At 49.0% G+C, this 23188-nt stretch overlaps 10 protein-coding genes across 10 annotated transcripts; 5 read left to right on the top strand and 5 right to left on the bottom strand.

Moving 5' to 3' along the window:
* Window positions 1-127: 127 nt before the first annotated feature.
* Window positions 128-644, bottom strand: BDV17DRAFT_279968 (uncharacterized protein; the record flags this gene model as incomplete). Its single annotated transcript, XM_073759808.1, has 3 exons — window positions 128-201; window positions 257-383; window positions 522-644. 3 exons carry the CDS (start codon window positions 642-644, stop codon window positions 128-130), a joined length of 324 nt encoding a protein of 107 aa, XP_073618709.1.
* A 511-nt stretch (window positions 645-1155) lies between these two features.
* BDV17DRAFT_255517 (uncharacterized protein) lies at window positions 1156-2902 on the top strand. Its single transcript, XM_073756940.1, has 2 exons — window positions 1156-1911; window positions 1983-2902. Exons 1-2 carry the CDS (start codon window positions 1737-1739, stop codon window positions 2723-2725), a joined length of 918 nt encoding a protein of 305 aa, XP_073618708.1. The 5' UTR covers window positions 1156-1736; the 3' UTR covers window positions 2726-2902.
* A 426-nt stretch (window positions 2903-3328) lies between these two features.
* BDV17DRAFT_301493 (uncharacterized protein) lies at window positions 3329-3796 on the bottom strand (the record flags this gene model as incomplete). Its single annotated transcript, XM_073764269.1, has 1 exon — window positions 3329-3796. The coding sequence occupies exon 1, from the start codon at window positions 3653-3655 to the stop codon at window positions 3329-3331; it is 327 nt and encodes a 108-aa protein (XP_073618707.1). The 5' UTR covers window positions 3656-3796.
* A 131-nt stretch (window positions 3797-3927) lies between these two features.
* On the top strand, window positions 3928-5833 carry BDV17DRAFT_301491 (ferric reductase family protein; the record flags this gene model as incomplete). The annotated part of the gene is made up of 4 exons (XM_073764268.1): window positions 3928-4416; window positions 4462-5265; window positions 5327-5516; window positions 5567-5833. The coding sequence occupies 4 exons, from the start codon at window positions 3928-3930 to the stop codon at window positions 5671-5673; spliced, it is 1590 nt and encodes a 529-aa protein (XP_073618706.1). The 3' UTR covers window positions 5674-5833.
* Window positions 5834-6308: 475 nt separating this feature from the next.
* Window positions 6309-8405, top strand: BDV17DRAFT_227625 (uncharacterized protein). The gene is made up of 6 exons (XM_073755723.1): window positions 6309-6362; window positions 6415-6606; window positions 6657-6710; window positions 6766-6910; window positions 6977-7919; window positions 7968-8405. Exons 2-6 carry the CDS (start codon window positions 6418-6420, stop codon window positions 8284-8286), a joined length of 1650 nt encoding a protein of 549 aa, XP_073618705.1. The 5' UTR covers window positions 6309-6362; window positions 6415-6417; the 3' UTR covers window positions 8287-8405.
* Window positions 8406-8416: 11 nt separating this feature from the next.
* Window positions 8417-9593, bottom strand: BDV17DRAFT_279965 (uncharacterized protein; the record flags this gene model as incomplete). Its single annotated transcript, XM_073759807.1, has 4 exons — window positions 8417-8533; window positions 8584-8798; window positions 8851-8950; window positions 9000-9593. The coding sequence occupies 4 exons, from the start codon at window positions 9591-9593 to the stop codon at window positions 8417-8419; spliced, it is 1026 nt and encodes a 341-aa protein (XP_073618704.1).
* Window positions 9594-9841: 248 nt separating this feature from the next.
* BDV17DRAFT_288450 (DUF3723 domain-containing protein) lies at window positions 9842-12967 on the top strand (the record flags this gene model as incomplete). Its single annotated transcript, XM_073761418.1, has 3 exons — window positions 9842-10259; window positions 10312-10610; window positions 10670-12967. The coding sequence occupies 3 exons, from the start codon at window positions 9842-9844 to the stop codon at window positions 12965-12967; spliced, it is 3015 nt and encodes a 1004-aa protein (XP_073618703.1).
* Window positions 12968-15049: 2082 nt separating this feature from the next.
* BDV17DRAFT_255487 (phosphotransferase family protein) lies at window positions 15050-16436 on the top strand. Its single transcript, XM_073756939.1, has 2 exons — window positions 15050-15572; window positions 15621-16436. Exons 1-2 carry the CDS (start codon window positions 15063-15065, stop codon window positions 16302-16304), a joined length of 1194 nt encoding a protein of 397 aa, XP_073618702.1. The 5' UTR covers window positions 15050-15062; the 3' UTR covers window positions 16305-16436.
* Window positions 16437-16577: 141 nt separating this feature from the next.
* Window positions 16578-18842, bottom strand: BDV17DRAFT_255485 (uncharacterized protein). Its single transcript, XM_073756938.1, has 6 exons — window positions 18803-18842; window positions 18601-18751; window positions 18276-18545; window positions 17476-18222; window positions 16938-17412; window positions 16578-16878 (listed from the first exon to the last, which is right to left on the bottom strand). Exons 1-5 carry the CDS (start codon window positions 18824-18826, stop codon window positions 17243-17245), a joined length of 1362 nt encoding a protein of 453 aa, XP_073618701.1. The 5' UTR covers window positions 18827-18842; the 3' UTR covers window positions 16578-16878; window positions 16938-17242.
* A 454-nt stretch (window positions 18843-19296) lies between these two features.
* BDV17DRAFT_279962 (uncharacterized protein) lies at window positions 19297-21523 on the bottom strand (the record flags this gene model as incomplete). The annotated part of the gene is made up of 6 exons (XM_073759806.1): window positions 19297-19300; window positions 19481-19771; window positions 19835-20489; window positions 20524-20701; window positions 20741-21393; window positions 21481-21523. The coding sequence occupies 6 exons, from the start codon at window positions 21521-21523 to the stop codon at window positions 19297-19299; spliced, it is 1824 nt and encodes a 607-aa protein (XP_073618700.1).
* Between the last annotated feature and the right edge of the window lie 1665 nt (window positions 21524-23188).

Raw genomic sequence — 23188 nt, 5'->3', positions numbered from 1 at the left:
CAACCCAGATCCCAGCGTGATTGAAATTGTGACAGTTCAGCCCAAAAGCGATCGCTAGCTGCTACGTACCCGGTCCACCACCTTTTAGAAACACGCCTGAACATCCTGGTTGCAGCTCGTCACTGATTTATGGGCTTCTCCTGCGCATTTGCTCGGCCATCCACTCCGTGCGTTCTTCCTCCCATTCATCGTACGAGTATTCTGATATGTTTAGTCATGTTAGGTACAGTCGCCCGGTGGGAGTGCTTTAACTCACCGCAACAGATGACATCACAGTCGGCACCTGCATCTGGGGAACCGCACTTCCTAACGACCATTGTAGACTCTCTGACAACTATATTGTCGCTGCTATCTTTTGACTGGCTTAGTAGACGCGCCGTGGCCTCTCCGTGATTTTCAGTTGATATAGCGAGTGCGTAAGGCACTAGTCAAAGGAATTCTGAATAAAGCACCATTTTGTAATGTTTTTTCGACATGAAGGACTATAAAGATTCATAAGCAATTGTTAACCACAATGAAACATACTCAAATGGTACGCACCACGGCTGCCCTTCAACATTCGCCTCGACATCATCAACCGCTTTATGCGTCTTGTCCCTTCGCTCCTCATATTCAACAATCATCCTGTCTTTGAGATCCAACATCGCGGTATGGTTTGTATGGCTGGGATTTGTGTAGGGTCCGTTTTAACTCATGTGCTGTGGTCTCTAAGGACTAAAGACGGGTGGAGGATATGGTAGGCCAGATGACGAGAACTTGATATGCTTAGTCTGCAGGTAGGTTGTCCAACTTAGCAGCCAATCTGTGTACTGTAACATAAAACATTCCAAGCTCCCTCAGAGCTCTGGTGCTGTATGTAGGGATAAATAACGCAAATCTCAAGCTCCTCCGTCGAAGCTTTGTGAAGTTCGTGATGAGTGCATAGGTGACTAAGTCTTGTTCGAGTCTCGTTAGAACGGGAGCAATCTTAAGCCTAGACTTTAAGACTCAAGTCCACGAGCTTTCTGGGAGCATTTTCGCGCGTGACTTAAGTGGAGACGAGAAACGCATGTACGCTAACAGACCCACTTTTAGTGGAGTCATTACTTTTGATCTTGTACACAGACTCACAGTACACCTAATTGTTGAATCAAGGCTATTATTCACATGTATTCTATACAACTAATGCTCAGAGCATTGCCAGCTGAAGCCAGTACCCAGCTATAGCGCGGAAGCGGTGCGTTGGGCACCAAAATCACTTACCCAACCCCGCATCATCCACGTGAAACAGTTTGATTGAGATTTGATCAAAAGGCTCCCAAGGCAAGCTGTTGCAAACTCATGTCTCTTCGCTGAACACTATAGCATTCGTCCATTGAGCGATTTATATGCTATCATTGACAAATATTACAGTTAGGCCAGCATTTGAAAGTCGATTACTCGTGCCAGAATGGGTGAATCCCAATTAAAGTCAGACGCACTCAAGTTCATAAGTCTGCTATCACAGGATCGAATTAAAGCGGCGTTTCGAAGTGTGTATCAACAACCATCATTTCATGCTGCTCTTCGTTCTCCATCGGCACCCGTCTCCGTCAGCGATGTCATAGCGTTGAAGTCGGTCTATGAAAGCCCTGAAGGACAACTTGCGCGAATGTTGATGAAGGATAAAGCTTCCGGCACAGTGTTTGGAGCGGAAGTTGATATCTTCAAGGATTTTAAACCAGGCATCGAGTCCTACGAGCGTGTTCACACCTACAATGACGGAACAGAAGCTCTCCTGGGAATTCCACACAAAAGGGACCTGTCAGACTACATCTTCCCACGATCCGCGTCCTCTCGGGCACCTATCAATGATGAAAAAGCAGCGAAATTGTGGGATACTATGGCCAAAACATCCGATAAGCTCGGACTCCCTAAGACGGCTGCAGAGATGTCGCCAAAAAACGCCAAGGTTCAACCCACGATGAAGGGTGCACTGATGCGCCATGCTGCCCGGAAGGCAGCGGTCAACGGAATGCTTACCAGTGGAATTCTTACCATGGTATTTGATATAAAAACGCTCTGGGATGGGGATTTCAAGGGGTATGTAACGAAAGTGACTGTGGGGGCTCTGCATGGGGGCGTCGTTGAGGGACTTTCGAAGTATATCGATCATAAGTTTTTCGGTAACGGTATGGTGGTGGGAATCCTCGTCGGCACCGCTTTTCAAGCCGTCAGCTTTGCACAAACCGGCGACCTGGAAAGGTTTTGCAAGGACATTGGTTTGAATGTTGTCGGTACAGTGGCATCAATGGCCGGTGCCAAGATGGGGGCTCAAATAGGAATGAAAGTGCCTGGGCCGCTGGGAATTGCGACCACAGTGCTTTTTGGCATCGCCGGCGGCTATTGTGGAAACTATATGGTACAAACGGTGGTGGAAAACTTTGAGTTCCTTAGCCGTGCAACCGATCCTGAAGTTGAAACAGCATATGTCAAGATCAAACAGCAGCTGTCCAGCGTTGGTTTGGAGCCTGACCCGTCGTTGTCCAAGAGGGAAGTTGTCGAGACCATGTTCAAAACAACCTCCGAACATGCCATGCCATTTCCAGTGCGAATGCTGGATGATGTGGCTACTGCGATAGTGGAGTATGCCCAGACTCTAAGCACCCTGGAAAGTCTCGCGCCGGAAGCCTTTGAAACATTCGTGGAGCTGCTGCGTTTCGCGGTCCAGGAACAAGGGCAATCTGGCATAACAGCGTCCACTTAATCAGAATCCTGTCCCTCTAGTCGAGTTCATGTACTGTTTAGTTTGGTTTCTGCATATTTATCAACTATTTGGAGCCGGTTAAGGAGGCTTAGTGAATAATTGACGAATATAAACTAAAAAGTATGGAAAGTCGCTGCAAGGTCTTGATAAAGCCTTTCAAATAAGGTCCTGTCCTTGTTCGGTGACAGATCTGTAGGTCTCGCATTAGATCCTGGTTACGATCTCGGTTACGTCATACTTCTTGCATGGCATATTTAATTTGTTTCAGTCATTTTACAGCCCACGTGATTGAAATCACCTGTCTGGTATTGTATCATTTCGTCTCGAAACGAAGCCCATAGCGCTCTAAATCAATATAGGCTTAGTGTGTCTTGGCGCATTAGGGTTCAGGACAAGCATTCTTTGTCTTCTGATGGGAAGCTGAAGGCGCTTCCCACTGTACATTTTCGGCAGAGATTGGTCTAATCCTCACCTATCTCCACAGGGCAAAAGTCTTTAAATGGAAATGAAAGGATAATGTTTATTCCAGGCTATGTCTTGCATCCTCCACCGCCAGTTGACGCGGGTTTGTCAGTAGGGTCTAAAGATGAGCGCTTTCCAATGTCAGGGATAACATCCTCCAGTGCTTCCTGGATGGGGCGCGGATAGTATGTCTCCTAATAGTGGTAAGCATTGACAAGATAAGAATACCCTGATGGGCCCTACTAAGTTCGACAGTGTACTCAGCAATCGTGTCTCTGCGGATGACTCAAACATATATATCTGGCCAGATTTCTGGATTCGAACAGCCACAATGACATCGGACTCGCACTCCAGACTAAATTCTGCTGCTTTCTTGAATAGACTTTTCCTCCGTCTGAGTCTCTGTTGCGCCTTTGCTCGAGCGCTCTCGGAATGACGCTTTTTTACCCATGGTGATTCCTTACACATTGTTCGCTTTTCTTGTCAGATGAAACTAGTCAGAAGTCTCAGCATCGGGGATGCAGGGACTCTTAAATCTTTGGCCTTGGGCATTGAGGACCGCTGCGGAGGCGCTAAGGTTTCTGGTCTTTTGGGCCCGCAGCCCACACCTCCCCCAGATGGCGCCGCAGTGAGGCCATCTCGTGTCACCCTGTATTATAAAAGAGCCACATTTTCACGCTGTGTCTCCCATCTATCCTTCCCTTGCTTCACCGGCAGCCTGTCTTGAGGTCAGATAGAGTATGGATGTGGTAGCGATTTATGCCATTACCGCTGGCGGTATTTTTGCTGTTCTTTTCCTAACGCGGACTCTCCTTTATCTCTCCAGCTGGTCAAAGTTCTTTTCGATTCTAGTTTCTCGGCACCTAACTCTCCCTTTTGTTGTTGATAGACATCAGCTCTGGGGCCCATGGACCCGAATCAGTGTCCTTTTTCACATATCTTATGCTGCTATTAGTATCCTCCTGATCTTTTTTAGGATAAAATCCTGGGCTGGTGCTGGTCGCCGGGCAGGAGAACTGGCCCTAGTCAACCTGATTTTCCTTCTATCAGCCGTCCACCTAAGCTATCTCGCTGACCTAGTAGGCATTACATGGCGGACTTGTCGTCGGATTCACCGTGCGGTTGGCTGGATGACCGTTGCCCTAGTAGCATTTCACATTGTTATGGAGGTCCAGGGCAAGCAATTTAGCTTCCCTCTTCGCTCAATGCAAAACCTTTTTACCCTCATTGTATGCAATCTCTGCGACACCAAGTGCGTAACTAACAGGTTACAGGGTACTGCCTCACTGGGTGTCCTGTCTCTGCTTTCCCTTCCATGGCTTCGACAATTCTCGTATGAGATCTTTCTTCGAGGACACCAAATCTTCACAGTGCTCTTTGTCTACGGAATCTGGCGACATCTTTCAACTCGGGCCCGGTCTTCGAAAACTTATCTCCTGGTTGCGCTGGGGATGTTCGGACTGACCTTATTCTTACAGACAGTGACCCTCTTCTATCGCAACGGGCTGTTTGCCGGCCGTGGTCTCCCTAGGGCTGTTGTTACCTTTAGCGCCCAAACAAGTAAGGAAGAGCGTCCTGTTGTAACAGCCGCCCATATCCGTGTTCTTCTGCCTCGGCCTTTGAAAGTGGAAGCTGGTCAGTACATCAACCTCTGGATGCCGTCAGTCAGTCTATCATCATGGATGCAGACACACCCCTTTACAGTGGCATCGTGGTCTAGTGATCGGCAGGATACCATCGAGCTCCTCCTCCAGCCACGCCATGGCTTGACCGCTGACCTTGTTCGCTACGCGCCCACGGCGAAAGAAAGCTCGGTTTCCTTCCTAGCCTTGTTCACCGGCCCCCATGGAATGATTGACGATGTCAGTCATTATGAAAGCATCTTAGTGGTCACCAGTGGATTTGGGATCGCAGCGGCGATTCCATACCTTAAGAAAATGATATATGGTTATAATACCTGCACCGTCCAGGTCCGCCGACTCCATTTGGTGTGGGAAGTAAAGTCTGTTGGCGAGATGGCCGCAGCCCTGGCCCTGCTGAATAACCTCCTGAAAGACGACATCATGGATAATGGCTATGTTCGTACCAAATTTCATCCCGGGGCCCTGCACCTGGTGCTGACCACAACCATGGTTCTAGATTCTCCATATCTCGATCTACGTTAGGGACGGCCTCGAGCCGAACCGATTTCCTTTTGGCGAACATGATCGGGTCTGTCTTTACCAGGGGCCACCAGATTATCAGAATATTGTATCCGTCGAGGCGTCTGGCGACCAGATTGAGAGGCTGCCTAACATCCGGGACAAGCAAGGCAAGACATTGGTGATGGGTGAGTCGTTCCAACACCCTCATGGACCACGCGCTGAAATTCCTGTCTAGTGTCCGCAGCCGACGGAGTGCGAGATCACATACGGAAGACAGTACGGAGACACCTTCATCAGGGCATGAACCTTTTTGAACTGGAGTACCAGCCGTGCGCGGACTGAGAGTATTGTCAGACATGGAGAAGAGATGCCGGATTGTTTCGGAAAGCGGCACTTTAGATTACCATTGTTCACTCTCCCAAACTTTGTCCTAGTCAATAAGAATCATTTTATCACAGATAGGTTGAGGGCTTGGTTTTGCGATCCCAAAAAGTGTCGCGAGATAGTATGTGTAGAGAGAAGTGGAACTTGGGTGGATCTGTAAGAGCAATGATGAACCGGCCGGCCTAGACTCGAGTCCTTTGTTCAAAGGATTCCCTTGTTCAAAGGCCATAGCCATCAGTCCCGCCCGTCAGGAAACCATCTCTTGTTCAACCATTTTGATCATTTTGACCACGCATACAACCCTCATACTGACTGTCGCGCCTCTTGCCTATAAATACTAATCGGTTTCTCGCTCTTTCCACCATGCTCCCATTTATTCTGCCCATTCGGCGTTCTCCCATCCCGTGTCCTTACCTATTGCCAACCAAACCTCTTTTCCTTGACCCCTAGCACTTCCTCTCTCTACCTTCCTCTATTCCATCGCTCTTATTGTCAATCGTTATTGTGGGCGGATCGTCCTAAATGGATATTCTTGCGGTCGGCGTCCAGGTAATTGTCACTGTACCCTTTTCTTCATTGGCTGATTTTTCGTGAAGAAGCCCGATCGGAAGACCGTCACCACTTTAGATTATACGGCGTATTTTGATGTAAGGATCAATAATATTTTTACCTTTATGACCTATTCTCACACCAGCCCAGTTTATGCGTGGTTTTGGCAAGAGATTACGACTACTTGGTCGGCTGATTATCTTTCAAAGGGACAATCTGATGTGGCGGCTTGAGGCTGGAGGAGCTATTCGGTGGTCTAGTTTCTGGACTGGGGAAGCTAGCGGTCTCCCAATACCCAGGTCTGGTTGTGTGAACGAATATTGGATCTCGTTCGAGCTAGTGGTGCGTTCGCTTTTCCTGGGTCTTCTACGGTAACTCATTCTGTATCCTAGGGGCCTGGCCCTGACGAGAGTAGAGTTGTTTTGGATCAGGATGCCTTTGGCCAGGTAAGTCTGATAGTGTGGATGCCCGTGCACTCAGATGATCCTTACTGTATTCTAGTTGGCTGAAGAGCTCGGTATTGATTTTGAGACGTTGAGGTATCTGGAGAGGTTTCGGGTGGCCGATATTTATAGAAGGCTCACAGCTCTCGAGTATGTGAGAAGCTTTGTAGTGGAAAAGGAGCTTTTTGAGCATGATGTTCCTGGTAGACGCTTTTTTGCCCTACTCCTGCTTACCACGTTTATCCTCTCTGACTATGGATCTGTAATAGGATATTCTAACATGGACGCCGTACCTCTCCTCCTTCCCACAGATCCTGTGCTGCCGACAAGCAATCTACGAGCAGCATTTTCTCTGAAATACCCCGTGCACACGGCGGCTGAGCGCCCGACAGATATAAAGCATACGTTGGAAACAAACACAGGCCAAGAGATTGACATCCTTCTAGACATGTCTAATGCTGCCCAGACCATGGTTACTGTGGATCAACTGCCTGAGCTTGATAGCGGCTCTTCTCCTTCTGAAGGTTATGTTAACTCCCCTCCCGAAGATGAGCCACTCACGTTCCATGATGCCGGCATTCTACCCAGTTACATAGCCTCACCGGGGCCAGCCAGTGGGTACCTGAGCCAACAACAAACGGCGCCGATCGCGAATGATTTCAGTACGATAGTGTTCCCATTCTTACGGAACCCTATTTTCGGCGAAAAAGGACAGCCGCTTGACGACAAGCGGATCCAAGATGTCCTTGAGGTGCATCGCAGCTTCTGTACCTACGATCTTGTTGGAAGTCTATACTCATTTTTAGATCACTGGCTGGCTAATCTAGGGAACCACCTTCCTGGGCTTGGACTTCCTTTGGTATGGAGAGGTATACAAGGAGCGGTGAACTACCTTCGAGCCCTTGATGCAGACGACTTCATCCATCCTCTCGCGGCACGATTTGCCCTCATCCTCTTTAGCCTCAATTACTATGAACTTTGCAGGCACCCGGGTAAATTCCGTGCTCGCCCTAGTGGTAGGACGGACGCGAGTTCTGTTCTTGATTGCATTCTTGATGAATATACAGATGATCCTCGCATATCAGACAACCCCCGAAGCCGTCGGAATAAAATCACCACTTTTTTTGCCAGGGAAGGGCATTGGTGGTGGGAGGTTGGAGCGACACTAGGTGTGGGTAGTTGGTTTGTGAAAGACAATATAATAAAAACCATGTGTGTTCCCTGACAGGCTTACTGGAGCCAGCTAATTCAGATCTCCAGGCGTAGCAAGTCATTCACGAACGGTCAGATAAATGCTCTCGCCACATTGTCACGGAATACTCGGCCAGGCACTGTCCGCATGTTCCACTCGTTGCAGTTCGTAGCAAAAGCCATCATGCTTGGGCGGATCACTGATGAACTCTCGCAAGCCTGGTCCAATGCTGTCCTTATCGGCCCAGATAAGCTGGCCCTAGCGCGCGAAGAGGATCAAGAAGCCTTGGCGCGTCTGCAGGCTGGGAGTTCCTGGCCAATAGAGGATGCGAAACGCTCTGCAAAGCAAAAGATGGAGGAGTTCCTTGCTTTTCTAAATGAAACTTAAACGAGGGGCTCTATAGACTTTGCCAGATTAAGGCTTTCATCTGCATTGCGTACTATAGCATGGAGATATTCTTGATATAAAATATCTACTTCTTTCTAGAATAGTGCGCCCATGTGACAGACAGCTGGTCTTATTGCCATCCATCTGACGGAGGCGTGTACGAGTAAAAGGTGCGTGCGGAAATCAGGGCAAACCATGCAAGACCGATTAGATCCCCAGGAGCGTAACGTATCTCTGTCAAGAGCCGCTGCTACAGGACGCATGAGTTTCGGAACCAAAGGAGGAAGAAGCACTAACCTTTCTTAATTCCTCCATAGAGCTGACAGACGTCGTCGCGGAGAGAAATTCAATCGCGGCCGAGCTAGTCCGCCAGCGATCGAAGTTGTCAAGACCAACCGCCCCATCATCCTTGACATATTTCTGCATCAGTTCCATCATTATCCGCCCGACAGGGGCCAAGTCGCTTGCTTGAACTTTGCCCGGCGGTCGGGAAGAGCAGCAATCAATCCGGGCTAGGAAAAATCTGTCAGAGGCTATCTGGGTAAGACTCAAGTAGTGGTATACCGATCTGGACTTCCCCGTCAAGGTTCATTAGGATACTAGAACAGTTCAGGGACGTGTGCTCAAGATTCTGGCTAATAAGATATGACAGTCCATCGAGAATCTGGAGATGATTAGCAACCTTATATATCCGCGTGGAACTGAAGCCAAACCTGAGACATAATCGCAGCCAGCTGCCGTTGGTCTGGGAACGCTTTGCATGCGACAACATGGTCCAAGGTAAGAGGGTGGTGCTTGCCGAGAGTGTATAGGGAATTGGAGGTCTGGAAACATTCCATAACGGAGACCACATTTTTATGGCGGGATGAACGGAGGATCTCCAGGATTCTGTCTGCATGCTTGCTGGGATACTGGCGCACTGCCCAGACAGCACTGCGACCGGAGCGCCTGACGCATACGCTAACCGTGCCAGCCAGATCACACTCGAAGATCTTCTCGAATGTATCCCATGGAGACTCCTTCCGTTCAATAAGATCGGAATCCGCGGTATTCTCCCCCTCGCTGATCTTCTGAAGAGCTAAGGCTCGTGGTTGGCCACGAATGATCTTGCGACTTCGCTCCGCGGGCGACGGCGAAGCGTTTCTCTTGGCCAGGCGTGTAGTAGGATGGGGCCCCTCTGTGAGCTCGGACTTAGGCTCAGGTGGAGTTGATACCACTTCCTGAGCATCAGGCGAGGGCTCATTAAGCAAAGGAAGCCCTTCCACTAGAATCTGAGTGACCGGCCGCTTGGAAGTGGATGGATTCATATTCGACTGAACTGTGATCTCGACTGAAATGCGATCCATGCAAATGAGAGGCGTTTAAATCTGTCCAAGCTAAGCTGCTGCGGTCGTCTGAGGGTCGCTGCGGGGGCTCGGACACAGGAGATGGAGTGATGCGGCGCCACCGCAGTGGAGTGGGCACATCCAACGCCTATATCCTTTGTCAGGAAGCCGACTTCGCCCAAGTTATCGTTCTGCAGCCATCGACAGTTGTTCCGAACTCCATTTCTGCAATGCGGCGAGCCCTATTCACTGAGCGAGAAGTCCGGCTGGCAACAGAGCGGCGCCTGAAGTACCTAGGAACAGCCAAGGTCAGCATTAATCAGATTCAATTTGAACCCCCGTTGCCCCGGGATCTGGATAGCAAGAACGTAGCTCGACTTCGTGAGATTTTCCGTAAGAACCAATGTCGCCGCCTGGACGTCGATAATCATGTCCCCGCGATTGTCTCTCGGCAAGACCTTGCTGTTGCGCTGCAGAACGCAAACGTGTCGCAACAGTCGCTGCTGACTAATAACCCGCCCCAGTTTCCTGAACTAAGATTCGCGGCTGGGCAGCTTCGAGCGCTTCACGGACGACACCGTGTGCAGGCAGGAGCCGAGGTGCTTCCTCCAGCGGACCGCTGGTGGACAATCGATCTTTACCTGGACGGTAGGTCTTCTGGGAGATATCTTTGGTACTATATGGCTGACTGTCTACATAGATATTGGTGAAGAACTGAGGGCCTCCCTACTAGAGGAATATGCCAACCAGAAGAAGCCAACCGATGGAGAAATATACCGCAAGATCCGGCAGTATGAGGGTGAGGGTAATGAAGCTTTTCGGGAGCGGTGGTTCGTCCGGCTGTCACCCAGCAATCAGGACCGCCTGGATCAGCTGGATAATAGACGAAACCGTCGCCTCCGGCGGGCCTTCGATCGGCTACTGTCAATTCCTGGCCTTTGGCCAAATGGGATGCGAATCAGCATGCTTCACCGGTTGATCGCCACCGGCTGTATTGAAGTGGGTTGATATCTTAGCTTCTCTCCCGTCCTGTTGATTTCTTTGCTCACCACGACAAGGAAATCCTCACCTACCTCGACCATATTGAAGACTTCTGGTCATCCTTAGTTGCCTCAGATCGTGATTCGATGAAGAAGATAGATCTAGATACAGTCGACACTCTGCAGCTGCTGGCACCAGGCAGATCCCGAACCGACGCCAAAACTGCCCGTGGGTTGATCCTGGGTGGCCAGGCTTTTGCTGGATTCAACGATGGAGAAAGGAGGGCCATATGGAGTCGACTGGAAAGCTTTGATGGGCTGGTTCCGTCTTTATATACGTTTTTCGAAGACTTCAAGTACTTGGAAAGCTGCGCCCATTGCGTGAAGAGACTCTTCGGCCCATCGGCTGACTCTGTGTGGAAAACCATGAGCTCAATGTTTGCTCCAACTTCTGAAGAGGAGAGCATTATTCAGACTTCCGAGTCCACTTTTCGGCGTGAGCGTGTGACGCGCGCGGAGGGCCTCGACAAGGGATACGTACAGGTGTGGTTGTATGCAATGCGCCATTATCCTCTAATGCCGCCGGACCCGAAAAAGGATGATGATCTGCTGGCAAAGCCTACTCGTGTCATAGCCGACAAAAGAGCAGTCTACGAGATGGCCGAACTTGCACACCGGCTCGGGTTCAGATCCCCGGAGATTGGGGCGATAATCAACAGTTCTCCAGATCATCAGATCGCGAGAGAGGCTCTGCTGCAGGCCAGGAAACCTAACCGTTTCCGGTATGACGCCCAACAGTTCGATATCCTGGTCAGTCGGATTGTCGACTGTTTTGCAGCTGCTGTTCCAGACCAACCGGAAGTTTGTCAAGATCTTCTCGCAGACATCACCGTGAAACCTCGGGCTCGGTGCGGTATGCCACGAATGGGATCCCATAAACAAGATAGCCCGTTGCTCTTCCTGGACCATTTGCATATGGACAATCCTGAGGTTGCTGACACGGTCACTACCTTTTTTGTCCGCCGTTGCGTCTATTTTTCCTTCTTCGGCAAATCAGCACAACCTGGGCCCACCGGCCACTGTCAGACCGGAGAACCTGGCGGGGACGCCCCTCAGTCTCCGTTGTTCGTTGAGGAGGCTGGGTCATCTAACAATCAAAGAGCTGCTCCACACGTGGCTGAGCCAAGCGAGCCAGCACAACAGGGGCAGCAGGAGGTACAGCTCCGACAGGATAGGGTGCGACGAACTCTGCACCACCAGCAGGTATCTAGAGCAGGAAGGGAGCGACGAATTCTGAAAAAACGACGGAAGCGGAAGTTCCATCGTCAGCAGCGCCCAGCTGGCGCAGGCAGCCCAGAGCCCATGGAGTATGAATGGGTGAGCGAGGAGTCCTCGGACCAGGATATGTCTGACCAGGGACGCTCATCTCTGGAACCCCCTGGTGCAGATCTTGCAATAACGCCTTGGGGACCATCAAATGGATCTTCGTCGGTGTCCAACCCGCTAAACCCCGCGCAGAGCTCAATCGCCGACCAAGGCGAAAATACCAATAAACGTTGCACGAGGATCTTGCCAGAAGCAGTCCCTCCGGAACGGGACGTAGGGGAGACATCGATGATAGAAGCTCCAAATCCAGATGGTGAGATCCAAGAGCAAGTGGAGATTGATCAGCCTCCGCGTCTGGAGGTTGGATCTCCCTGTGATGACCAGGATGGACAGCAACAGACATCGGATGCTTACTTGAACCAACTGATGAGGGCTGAGAAGGAGCAGGAAAGGTTAGAGGAGGAGATGGAACGTGAACGACTTGAGGGCGAGCTTGGTATCCTCAACGCAAATCCACCAGCTCCAGCTCCAGAAAGGCAAATTTTACCGCCCGGGACTGCGGAGCTGACAGGCACGGACTTACATTCAGCACTGACTGATATTCCAGAACCTACTCAGCACCCACCTACTGCTGAAGTTGGGCCACGCTTGCTAATGCCGCCAGGACAGGTGGAAATATCCTTCTGGACTTTTGAACGGGGGGCCTGGAAGCACTCGGACTGTTTCCGGGTCGACCCATCAGATCCATCGCCCGTGGAACGAGCTGCGAGGAAGTATACATGGAAGAATTATTCGCTATACGATCGGAATCTACAGAGCCTTAGCCCCGCTCAATGCTATCGCGCAGCGACCGTTGATGGCAATAATAAGATCTTTGTGATTTCGGAGTATGAAGAGAAAAAACTGGCGGCCGAAGGGAGATTCACCAAGGCCCGACAGCTTCTGTTGTTGGCTGGGGACGTCTCCCACACCCAGGAACAGGTTGAGTCTGCTCCTAAGCGTAACCGATGCCGATCCCGTTCTCCTTCTGAGGCATCAGAAGAATTGTGAGCACTCTTCTAGGTCGAACTTAGCAATATGCGACTCTACCCAAGATGTCCTTGGGAACATGAACCGTATCCTCCTGAGGAGAACCTCTTAGAGCAGTTTACTCCTCGAGAGGCTTCTCCTATGTGCTTATCCGGCATATGTAGGCTATCTCGTGTATTGGCCCACAAGTAGATTCTTATATTATTTTACTCATAGTTGGAGCATCACATGAATCAAGCAAACTTGGAAAGCATGATACAGAAGTGCTCTCTTGAGAGGGTAAGAATCTTGAGAGGCTCCTCTTGTGAGGAGATTAGTCATGTGAAGAACTCCACAAAAGCAAAAGCCAGACAAGAGGCGGTACAACATGTGAATCAGTTCATGGAAAGGTATGCCTTCTAAGACAGTCATCTCAAACCCAGTCCGATCACAAGACCTGCGAATATATTTCCGTCGGATCATGGCAGACTCTCTCCCCCTGTTCTTGTCGATATGACTGTCTAAACATAGGGTCTCCCCCTGTTCTTGCCGCAGCGGCAGCCCCACTCCCTTCCGGCCCCTGCCGCAGCAAGTGCGACTGCGGCGCTAATCTGAGTCAGCTTCCGCAGCAGAGATCCACCACCATGCGGTAGTGAGGGACCAGTAAAATCTCATTGTCTACCACTGCGGCGCTAAGACCGCAGCCAATGGATTAACCACATAACCATCCAATACAGTTTACAAAGAAGTTTCATATGATTAGAGTTTCTTTGGGGGCTAGTCTCGAATCCAATCATGTGACCAAGGTCTCCGACGAACGAATATATTTGAAGATCTTGATCTTCTAACTACGGTCTGTATAGGAGTTTAGAGACTTCCCCTGATCTAAGGGGAACCTCGATCTCTATATACATTGTAAGAGGAATACATAGATGGAAGGCCGAGCGAGGTGCTGGATATTGATTAGTAAGTCCGTTTCTCTAGCAGAGGCCAACCCAAAGAGTCTAGCCACTTGCACCGCTTTCTATACGAAAAAGAACTAAAATGCTGCAGCGTTCTGTACGCGGCTAGACCTAGGTTGCTGTACTGCTTTGCAGCTTCTGCAGACTCAGCTCAAAAAGGTTAGCCAGTTGCACCACTTTTTATGCGAAACAGGCTTGGGCGCGATACAGCTTTACACGCCATACAGATTCCTCCCAAAAAGACTAGCCAGTTGCACCGCTTTCTACACAAAAAGGACTAGGCTGCTGCACTGCTTTGCAGCTCATTCAGACTCAGCCCAAGGAGGTTAGCCAGTTACACCACTTTTTTATACAAAACAGGCTAGACTGCTGCACCGCTTTGCACTCCGAGGCTCAACTCAAAGAGCTTGATGATTGCACCGCTTTGGGCTTTGGCTATTGTACTAGGAGGGTATAAATAAACTACACGACGACTCCATCTCTCTTGAATCTCAATCACGGATTTCCTGATCTTTATACGCCCACGAGTAGCAGGCCGAGAAGAAACGAAGAGAAGTTCGCCTTCCTTCCCGTAAACTTCCATATTTGTTGCTTACAAGACTATTCACAGTCACCAGATCAACCATCGCGAAAATGGCGTCCAGTGAATACGCGGTATGCTCCACTTTTGGATGCGGCCAAACAGGCATTCGTCGCGGCGAAGCTTGCCCCAAATGTGGAACGGTCCGCCCGCAGAATGACACAAACAAGGTACTTGAGAAGCTGCCGCTTTGGTTCGATGGAGAGCATTATTGACTGACGTGCTCAGTGAGATGACAACAGCCAACAACAGCCATCATTCTGCATTTGAACAACAATGGAGAGGTTTGAGTTGGACTCGGGCTGGGACAGACAGGGTGGGATTAAAGCTAGTATGATTCTGTAGTTGATGAAGAATGAATACTTTGAAGCATTGCTCTTCCCTTTCTCAGTTCTTGTAAATATCCCAGATGAGAGATTCATATATCAGATTTACTTCTTGATGGCGGCGTAACTTACTACCTGCTTTTGATGTTTTGCGTTACAGTCTACGCGAAGTATTTGACGCACGGACCAATGCGTAACAACAAATACAGAGAGTAGCCCCGGCATGTGGACAACACGACCTAACTTTCACCTTACTCTTGTTTTCAACCATGCCAACTGAAATCTCTTCCACTCTTCATTGGAAAACAGAAAAGTATTACGCCCAGAACCATGCTATGCAACAGCTGAAGGATGCTTGCATTGAACGAGTCAACTGGGAAGCACTACTCCAGTATGCCTCCTCTCAAAACTCTAACCGTCCATGCAAACTGCTCGACGAGTGCACAATTGGTGGTATCCACCTTATCAGGCTTCTGAGCTTTGGGGATACTTCCTGGATTGCTAGAGTTCAACTAGAGCCGTCAACACCAGCCACGACACGTGTCGCCCAGGCTGAGATAGATGCAATGGAACTTATTCGAGCACGAACGAGCGTCCCAATTCCAAAGATTTTTGGCTACAAAGTCGACGACGATAACATAGCCCGGGCGGCGTTTACACTCATGGAGTTTTTGCCGGGTTGTTCTGCTATGGATGCCGATGGAGGTTATGAAGTTCATCGGGGTCAGGTTCCTCGCGAGAGAATTGAGACCTTCTTTGCGGAAGTTGCAAGGATTCAGGTATGCATGCTCAACAATATCCGAGATCTATACTGAATTGTTCTAAAGGTGGAAATTACTTCAGTGAGAATGCCAAAAATTGGTACTATCACTCGGCGGGCTGATGGTTCCTTTGACGTTGGGCCGCTTCCGAAGTTGGGAGGACCGTTCTCGACAGCAACCGACTTTTTCAAGGCGTGGGCAAAGTACGTGAAATTTCCCTCGACCGAAAACGATATCAGAAGCCGAATGAGCAGCGGCCCGGTAGAAGAGATCCTAAGCTCCATCCACACCTTTCCCAGCCTGTTACACGAGATCGCGGGCAACATTTCGGCTAATGATACTGGTCCTTTCCCGGTGTACCACCCAGACTTCTACCATAGTAACATCATCGTTAATCCGTCTTTCGAAGTCCTAGGTGTGATCGACTGGGAAGGCACGTGCACGGTGCCATGGGAAATGGTTGAGCCACCTTTATTTTTAGGTATCGTGGCGCCGGCTATGGATGACCCAAGAAATTATGATGAGAATGGGCGACCCAAGGATGCAGACACGAAGCGTCGTCTTGAGGAGAGGGTTCAGTATGCCAACTATGTCCAGCAATGGGAGGAAAGGTTGAAGAAAGATGGCAAGCTATCTGAGATTCTTCTCAATCCTGACGTACAGGGACTTGCGCATGCAATGAAGGTCTACATCGACCCGGGCAAATTGGGATTCTATGATAGAATACTAAAGCCCTTTACATCCTCTTAATAAGTTCTCTGCTCAACCGGGCCACTTGGTAACTTGCACCAACCATTTTCTCTTTCGGGGCTTCTTTGGATTAATGAGGAGAAAAGAAATTACTTCAGTTATTTCAGCAATATACAATATGGATCCTCAGCCAGATCAGTTACCTGTTATTCAGATTTGTCCTTAACCCAGCTTCTTAGCCCTCGGGCAGCAACAGGGTTTAAGGAAGTTACTAGTGCTATTTTCGGGTTAGTACATTCTTTGACTTCCTCTCACGTGATATATTTGTCTCTCAAAATGCCCCTCTTCTGCCACGAGACCCGGGTGAGTAAATCTCCACAAATTCCGTTTTGCAAGACTTCGACTGGTTTTACTTGGGACTGCAGCGCAATCCTATGAATACGAACACAGTGGGATGAGCGGAGTTGATCATCTTCGGGTTATACCTCAGCCGACTGAGGTCATTGAAGAGCTCCAAAGACTCCACGCTTGGACCAACGACACTGATAAATTCCACAGACGGGACCAGGGTTTCTACGAACTGGAGGATGAAGACGAGATATATAAACGGACAAAGGGCTTGAGAGATATCAAAGTAGGCCTCGACTCCATGATAAACCGGCCAAAATCTGAAATACTAACACCAACCTTCAGCAAATAGAGCCGAAGCGCAGCCGCATATTCCGCGTGTCTGGTCCTGGGTATCCTCAGTTGTACGCATCCACTGGCCGCTTAGATCTGTATGTTCTGGGATTGCACACGGAACGGATTCCGACGATCGGAGAGCGAAGGGATGGAGATTCAGTTCAGTTGAAAGCGGGAGATATGGTTATAATCACGGGAACATGCTACGTTAGCCCCGGAATGGATTTTCTGACGCTTTCTGGTGGAAATCTAGGTGCTGAAGGGTGAAATTTTACCTATGTTGCTTGCTGGCAGTAGAAGAATTGTTGCTAAACCTAACCCCACGCGTTATTATCAACGTCGAGAGCTGCTAGGAATTCAAGAGCATCTGTATCAAATGCTGCTAGATAGTCCAATTCGTCGACGTCCAAAGGTGGTAAGAAGGTTGGTTCATCGCATTCTGCTAGCGTGTTGCAGGAGCTCATTGCCGGTATAATCTCGTCCGCTAGGTCAAAGTCTACCATGAGCTTCTCTCAAGCATAAGGTATTCCCAGTGCGGATAACTTACAATGTCTGGCATTTGCAGCATATATAGGATAGTCGCAAAGTTCCAAGCTTTGTAAAGAGAACTGATTTGGCTGGGACGTGCTGAAAGCCAAATTATCTGCTGTCGGAATATTATGATTATGCCCCGAGTGATTCACAAGTGGCAAGCATGTCTGGTAATGATTCAAATGTAACATGTTACCTCTAGACCCTCCTGGACAATGCTGATCTAATGCCGGCGCGTCCTCGCCAATCGCTTCCGCGGGTTGTCTTAGAGAGGGTATGTTTGGAGGCCCGAATTGCATCTCGCAAGCCATGCTGTTTGGATGCGGGGTATTCGGGTGGAGTAAAAATGGGGCATTCTTATCATGTTCTTGGCGAGTGGTTTGCTGATGATTGCTCTGGAATAATAGATTTGAAGTTGTGAATGCATCGATAGTAGAGAACCCCATTTCAAGTTGGTGGATGTCCTGGGTCAAAGTGTTACTTGCATGCTGAATGCATTGCAATGGAGTTTGAGGCAATATGTTTCTGGGGCAATTCCCTGGAAGCGGCTGTCCGGTATACGAATCATTCACCATGAGCTTTCCATTGGTCGTTGCGCCATCAAGACTCTGATTTTGCTCGTTCATCAAAACGAGTGCGCTAGAATGTGGGCGCAAGTCTGAGATGCCATATGATAGTTGCAAGCTGGAATCTCTATTTGTTGATGAAAAGGCTCCACCGCTTGTACGATATGAGGTATTCGTGTGAAAGGTGGATTGAAGTTCTGATAAGGCATGTGTTACTGATAGCAAGCTCAGCGTGGCAGTTTATACATACGGCTTTGGTCTGTCGCTAAGTCTTCTTGTGTTTTAGCTAAACAGTGAGGATCGTTGGGTGGGCTACCAGCGAATTGCAGCTCTTTAGTGACGCACTGATTTGAAGACTGTCTGACCAAGGCGAGATCTGACTCAATAACACAATTTTTGTCCTGTTCCACCCTCGTTGCACCGTGCATTTTACAGCGACCCTTTTTCAGATGAACAGAAACATTGCGCTGCTGCTTGAAAGCACGGTTGCAATGTGGACAGTGGTGTAATTTTGGTCCATCTAGAGCCGAAATATATTAGTAAATAATTATTCGATGGGATAGTGTTGCACGAACGTGTTTCAAGATGTCTTCCACGAGAGAACCTGGTCGAGAACGTTTTTGAACACACTGAGCACTTGAACTGTTCCGACGGTTCTCTAGTCCCATTTCTATCACGACGCCATTGATAAGAGTAGCCATGATATACTGGCATCCCTCCGAATATCTGAAGTTGTCAGTTTGTTTTCCAAGAGAAAAGGCTATACGCGGGGCTGACAGGTTTTAAAGGGCCCAAACGCATGCCAATCCAGGCTAATCACGTGCTGTATGTCATTTGCAAAATGCCAGGCAACCAAAACAGGGCCACCAATACAGGCCAGCTATGCTATTTAACTATTATTCTGAGTTACGTGAGGATTAGACGTTGGAGTGCTGCGCAAGAGGCATTGTTGATATTTGTATTTGCGAGTAGCCTATGGTATCGAGCAAGTGGGCCAGAAGCAGGTTCCGTGAGGATGAATGCAGTGTGTTGACTGTGTTGACTAACTTGCGGTCAGGATAATTCTGGAAGTGCGACGCGGAGAACAGAACTAGATATATGGTAATAAGCGTCTTTGATACCTTGCCCATCTTATCCTGTCAAACTGTTGGGTATGTCCCGGTTATACTCTTCTCATACCGCCCAGTATGGCACTAGTCCCACTCTGTCCTAGTCATCATATCACCCGATATGACATATTCGGTCCGTAGTTTCTCCGCTGTTGTCACACTCTAGCTGCGGCACAGCAGCTTGATTGGCTGTCATTCGTCTTGTCGTTCTGACATTCTGTTCATGCTCACTGAAGAGGATAACGAATTCTGAGAGTAGAGGTTTCAGGAAATTGCAGTCATTGCTCATTCATGCAGCTGAAGAAAATGTCTTGCGCATCTAGCTGATAGAAACTATTTGATCTACCAGCATGGTAACGAAATGAAATCATCCCCACCATAACCACAAGCCCTGGCAACAAATTCAAACTCATGATCGTTTCTGCAAGTTGGTAGCTGTGACCATTCCTCCTTCAGTATGAGTTGGCACTGTCCATCACCTGCTTTCTCATCCTCTTCCTTAGCAGCGTCGAACATATAGCGAAGCACTGCCCGACAGCCCATCTGCGTCCCAGCGCGTCGCAGGTAGTTCTTGGTATCTGGTGGCCACTCGCTTCGATTGTTACAGCACCACTCGAGATTTTCCGCGGTACGAACTCTTTTCGCCTCGAGACACTCCACGACGATTCGGAAGATATTCACGAAGCCTTTTCAAAGTGACTTGTTGGTTTTGAGGTTCTTTCGCATATCAGGATCAAGGTGCACAAGGATGTAATCATTGTCCATTACCCAATAGCTGCCATCATCGATTTCTTCCTGAATAAGGTCATACTTAGTCTCGCCGTGAAAGACCAAAGTTCTCGTCATTCGGGCAGATAGAAACCCTTCCAGGCACTCTCCGCATGTACACCCGTATCGGAGGCATTTGTCGTTAAGCCATAAAATATCCGGTCCGGATAGCAAGGAGAGACAGGACACTGCGGTATCGGGGTATCCTCTAAAGTGGTCTGATAGGTTCGAAACCCTTAATCCAACTTCCTTTTGTGTTCGCATGGTCTCTAAATTCTCCTGCAATGCTTCAAGCGGGGTGTACCCATTAATATCCCGAGCCGTCTTCCAGGAGTCCGCGTTGGGGACACTCTCAAGTAGCCACTGAGTACTCAGGGGCTTGAGCTCGCAAGCTGTTAGATGCAGAAGTGTGGCTTCAGAGGTAGTCACTCGAGCCCAGCCAATATCGTCATCAGCATGGGTCAGGAAAAAAGCTTTGAGCTCATTGTCTTCCAGAGTAAGAGCTGCATGATGTAGCAGCAAAGTGTCGCGAAGTCTCTCCATTTTTATTTTCTTTATCTCAGTGGACGTAGCAGTCTCATGGAGCTCTTCGTCTTCGAGATCTCCAGCATCGTCTCCTACGCGGGTCAAAATCGGAAGCCGCACCAAGGACGCAAGATTGATGTTGGGAATCAAATGAAAATGCAAAACAACGAGATGCTCCATATCGGCGGAAACCGCACGCTCGCCAAAAGTAAGTAGCGACGAATTGAGCTCGAGCCTGTATCATCAAGCGTTCTTTTGCGGACTTGCCTACTAACTGCGATTTGATATCAGCTGTTAGTATTCCAGGACTTACCAGGGCATGTAGAGTCCATGCTTGCTCAAAAGCCTTATTGGAACCGTAGACAAGATCTTGGTTTTCGCCATCTCCCTTTTCATCTAGGGAGAACTGTTTGGCTTTGTTCAATAGTAAAGACACAATTTTCTGCCCCAACCCTTTCTGGCGTAGATCAAGCGCTGCAACATGAAGCTCCTCAATGATGAAAAGAGGGCCATGGTCAAGCTCGTTTCCCCATACACCAGTTCCTCTTTGCACCGGATGACCCTTATACTTGGTCTTGGCTGTCCCATATCGATCAAAGACTTGGAAGGCCACTGCGCATGATTCCGAGCTAAGCGCCTCCATCTTTTCCCAGAATTCAAAGCGCATGCCCTCTCGATCAATATACCTGGCTCGAGCAGTGGCGACAGCTACACCATCGGAAGTGCATTCAACGACAAAGTTCTTCATCCACCTGGACTGGTTCATGCCCTCATCGGTCAAGAAGAGCCGAATCTTCACCGTTCGTGCCGTGTCGCCGGAGATGGTATACTCGTGCTCTTCAATGTTCTGTTCACAATCCAAATCTTCGCTCTCATCTTCCCTCCACCATTCTTCTTCCTCAGAGTCGTCAAATCCATTGAATCCAAAGCCATCATCTGTCGACTCATAGTCTCCTAAGTCCGCTCCTGGCCTTGAAAGAATTGTTAGCATGGCTTACACCTCTTTGAGGTTGTACAGCCCCTTTGTGCTACTGGAAGGGAAGGAGAGCGCACTGTTCCGCTTCAAGGATTCTCGGCACCCTTCCATTTTCTCCATAAAGTCTTTCACTCTTGTGGTCAACCTTGCTTTCTAGCCTTGTCTGAGTAGACCTCTCTGGGGTTGGAGAAGAAAGGCTGGGGAGAGGCCAGGGGGGAGATAAGAGCGCGTTGTGCACACTCAGAGTAATCATCTTACCGCAGCAGCAACCCCGCTCCATTCAGGCCCCTGGAACGCAGGGCCAATTATCTCGAGTTTCCGCTGCAGCGAGCGCGACTGCGGCGCTAATCAGTAGTCAGATTCCGCAGTCTAGCGATTCACTTCCGCAGCTGATGCTCGTTTTTTGTTGGTGACAACTCAGTTTCACGACAACAGGGATCCAGGATTTGCCGAGAATGATCGAGACCGGAACCGATTCCGCTGCGAACTAAACACCTATAAAAATCTTCGAGAACGGCGTCTGCGAGCGGGGATTTGTCCCAAACTTCTACGGCCACATTGACAGCATTCGCTAGTTTGGCAGTAAATGCAAGGCATACTAAATTCAAGAAATATCCTAAGTAGACTTTGAGTACCCAACTCTTCTTCACAACAGTCACTTCCTGCGTGCTACAGAATCTTGCCTTTGCATCAAGCTGATGTTGATGGCTGGAGCCAAATCTGTTCTTGTCATGGATACTGTAACGCCTCTTTTCACCGTTCCAAGAGGATTGAGCATATGTGCTCACAAGCAGAGGTCCTGCTCGTTTAGTTACCTCTGTACTCGCCAGACTCAAATACCATTGAAGAGCTTTTTGTTGAGCCAAAAGCTTTTATCAAACATTATTAGCAAGTCTACGTCGACATCCCTGACCAAGGATTTGATACTTTCCTAGAATGGTGTATGGATACTGTGGGTAGAAGATAGCAAAGCGCGGAAGAAAATTTCTGGAACTCTGGTCTGGCGATCAATAAGATATGATGCAAGTTCATCGACATCAACCAGGAATCATCTACGCAATGGTGGCAATGATATTTAGCATAAATTTAGCTGCGCTCCCCGAGCCTCTTTTGCTAAAGATAATTGAAAATAGAAAAGAATATAATTTAATTAGTCTCTAAATGGAGTCCCATCTTCGTAAATAAACCATAAAATCAGGCTGTTGAGTGTAGCAGCCCGCAATATATGCTTGAGAAGCTGGATATCTTTCCAAGATGAAGAGAGTGCCTTTCGCCCATCTGGCATCTCAAAATATATGTTTCCATCCCTCACGTAGCAGACAAACGTTTCTTGTATACTTTTTCGGGCCCAGATTCTGCATAACGCTGAGGCAGCAGCATCAGAATGCAAATGTAAGAAAAGGGAGGGGAAATCATGGTGTTTCCACAAGAGAACTTCTAGTCTTGACGCCACATCCTCGTCGCTGTCGTCTAACCAGCCCATGTCGTCTAACCGGCACATGACGGCCGAGAGGATCTCGGGCGACCAGGGAGATTGGTTGCCTAAGGCTTCAACAGCCGCCCGCCTCACATAATAGTAGCTGTCGTCTAACCGGCCTATAACCGCCGAGAAGATCTCGGGCGGCCAGGGAGATTGGCTGTCTAAGGCTTCAACAGCCGCCCACCTCACGTACTCGTCGCTGTCGTCTAACTGGCACATGACCGCCGAGAGGGTCTCGGCTGGCCAGGGAGATTGTTTGCCTAAGGCTTCAACAGCCGCCCGCCTCACGTACTCGTCGCTGTCGT

This window comes from Aspergillus undulatus (genome assembly GCF_047715775.1).
Source record: "Aspergillus undulatus strain CBS 261.88 unplaced genomic scaffold BDV17scaffold_8, whole genome shotgun sequence".
In the NCBI taxonomy this organism is placed as follows: Eukaryota; Fungi; Ascomycota; class Eurotiomycetes; order Eurotiales; family Aspergillaceae; genus Aspergillus; species Aspergillus undulatus.
This window is presented reverse-complemented; position numbering and strand designations above follow the sequence as displayed.

Coding starts and splice junctions, on each gene's coding strand:
- BDV17DRAFT_255517 (XM_073756940.1), top strand. CDS start 1,737: ATGACGGAACAGAAGCTCTCCTGGGAATTCCACACAAAAGGGACCTGT. Junction 1,912..1,982: donor CCTAAGACGGCTGCAGAGAT/GTCGCCAAAAAA, acceptor CCCGGAAGGCAG/CGGTCAACGGAATGCTTACC.
- BDV17DRAFT_227625 (XM_073755723.1), top strand. CDS start 6,418: ATGCGTGGTTTTGGCAAGAGATTACGACTACTTGGTCGGCTGATTATC. Junction 6,607..6,656: donor GGATCTCGTTCGAGCTAGTG/GTGCGTTCGCTT, acceptor TCTGTATCCTAG/GGGCCTGGCCCTGACGAGAG. Junction 6,911..6,976: donor TTTTGAGCATGATGTTCCTG/GTAGACGCTTTT, acceptor GATCTGTAATAG/GATATTCTAACATGGACGCC.
- BDV17DRAFT_255487 (XM_073756939.1), top strand. CDS start 15,063: ATGCCAACTGAAATCTCTTCCACTCTTCATTGGAAAACAGAAAAGTAT. Junction 15,573..15,620: donor CGGAAGTTGCAAGGATTCAG/GTATGCATGCTC, acceptor ATTGTTCTAAAG/GTGGAAATTACTTCAGTGAG.
- BDV17DRAFT_255485 (XM_073756938.1), bottom strand. CDS start 18,826: ATGCGTTTGGGCCCTTTAAAACCT. Junction 18,752..18,802: donor GTTTGGGCCCTTTAAAACCT/GTCAGCCCCGCG, acceptor TGACAACTTCAG/ATATTCGGAGGGATGCCAGT. Junction 18,546..18,600: donor TGGAAGACATCTTGAAACAC/GTTCGTGCAACA, acceptor TTTCGGCTCTAG/ATGGACCAAAATTACACCAC.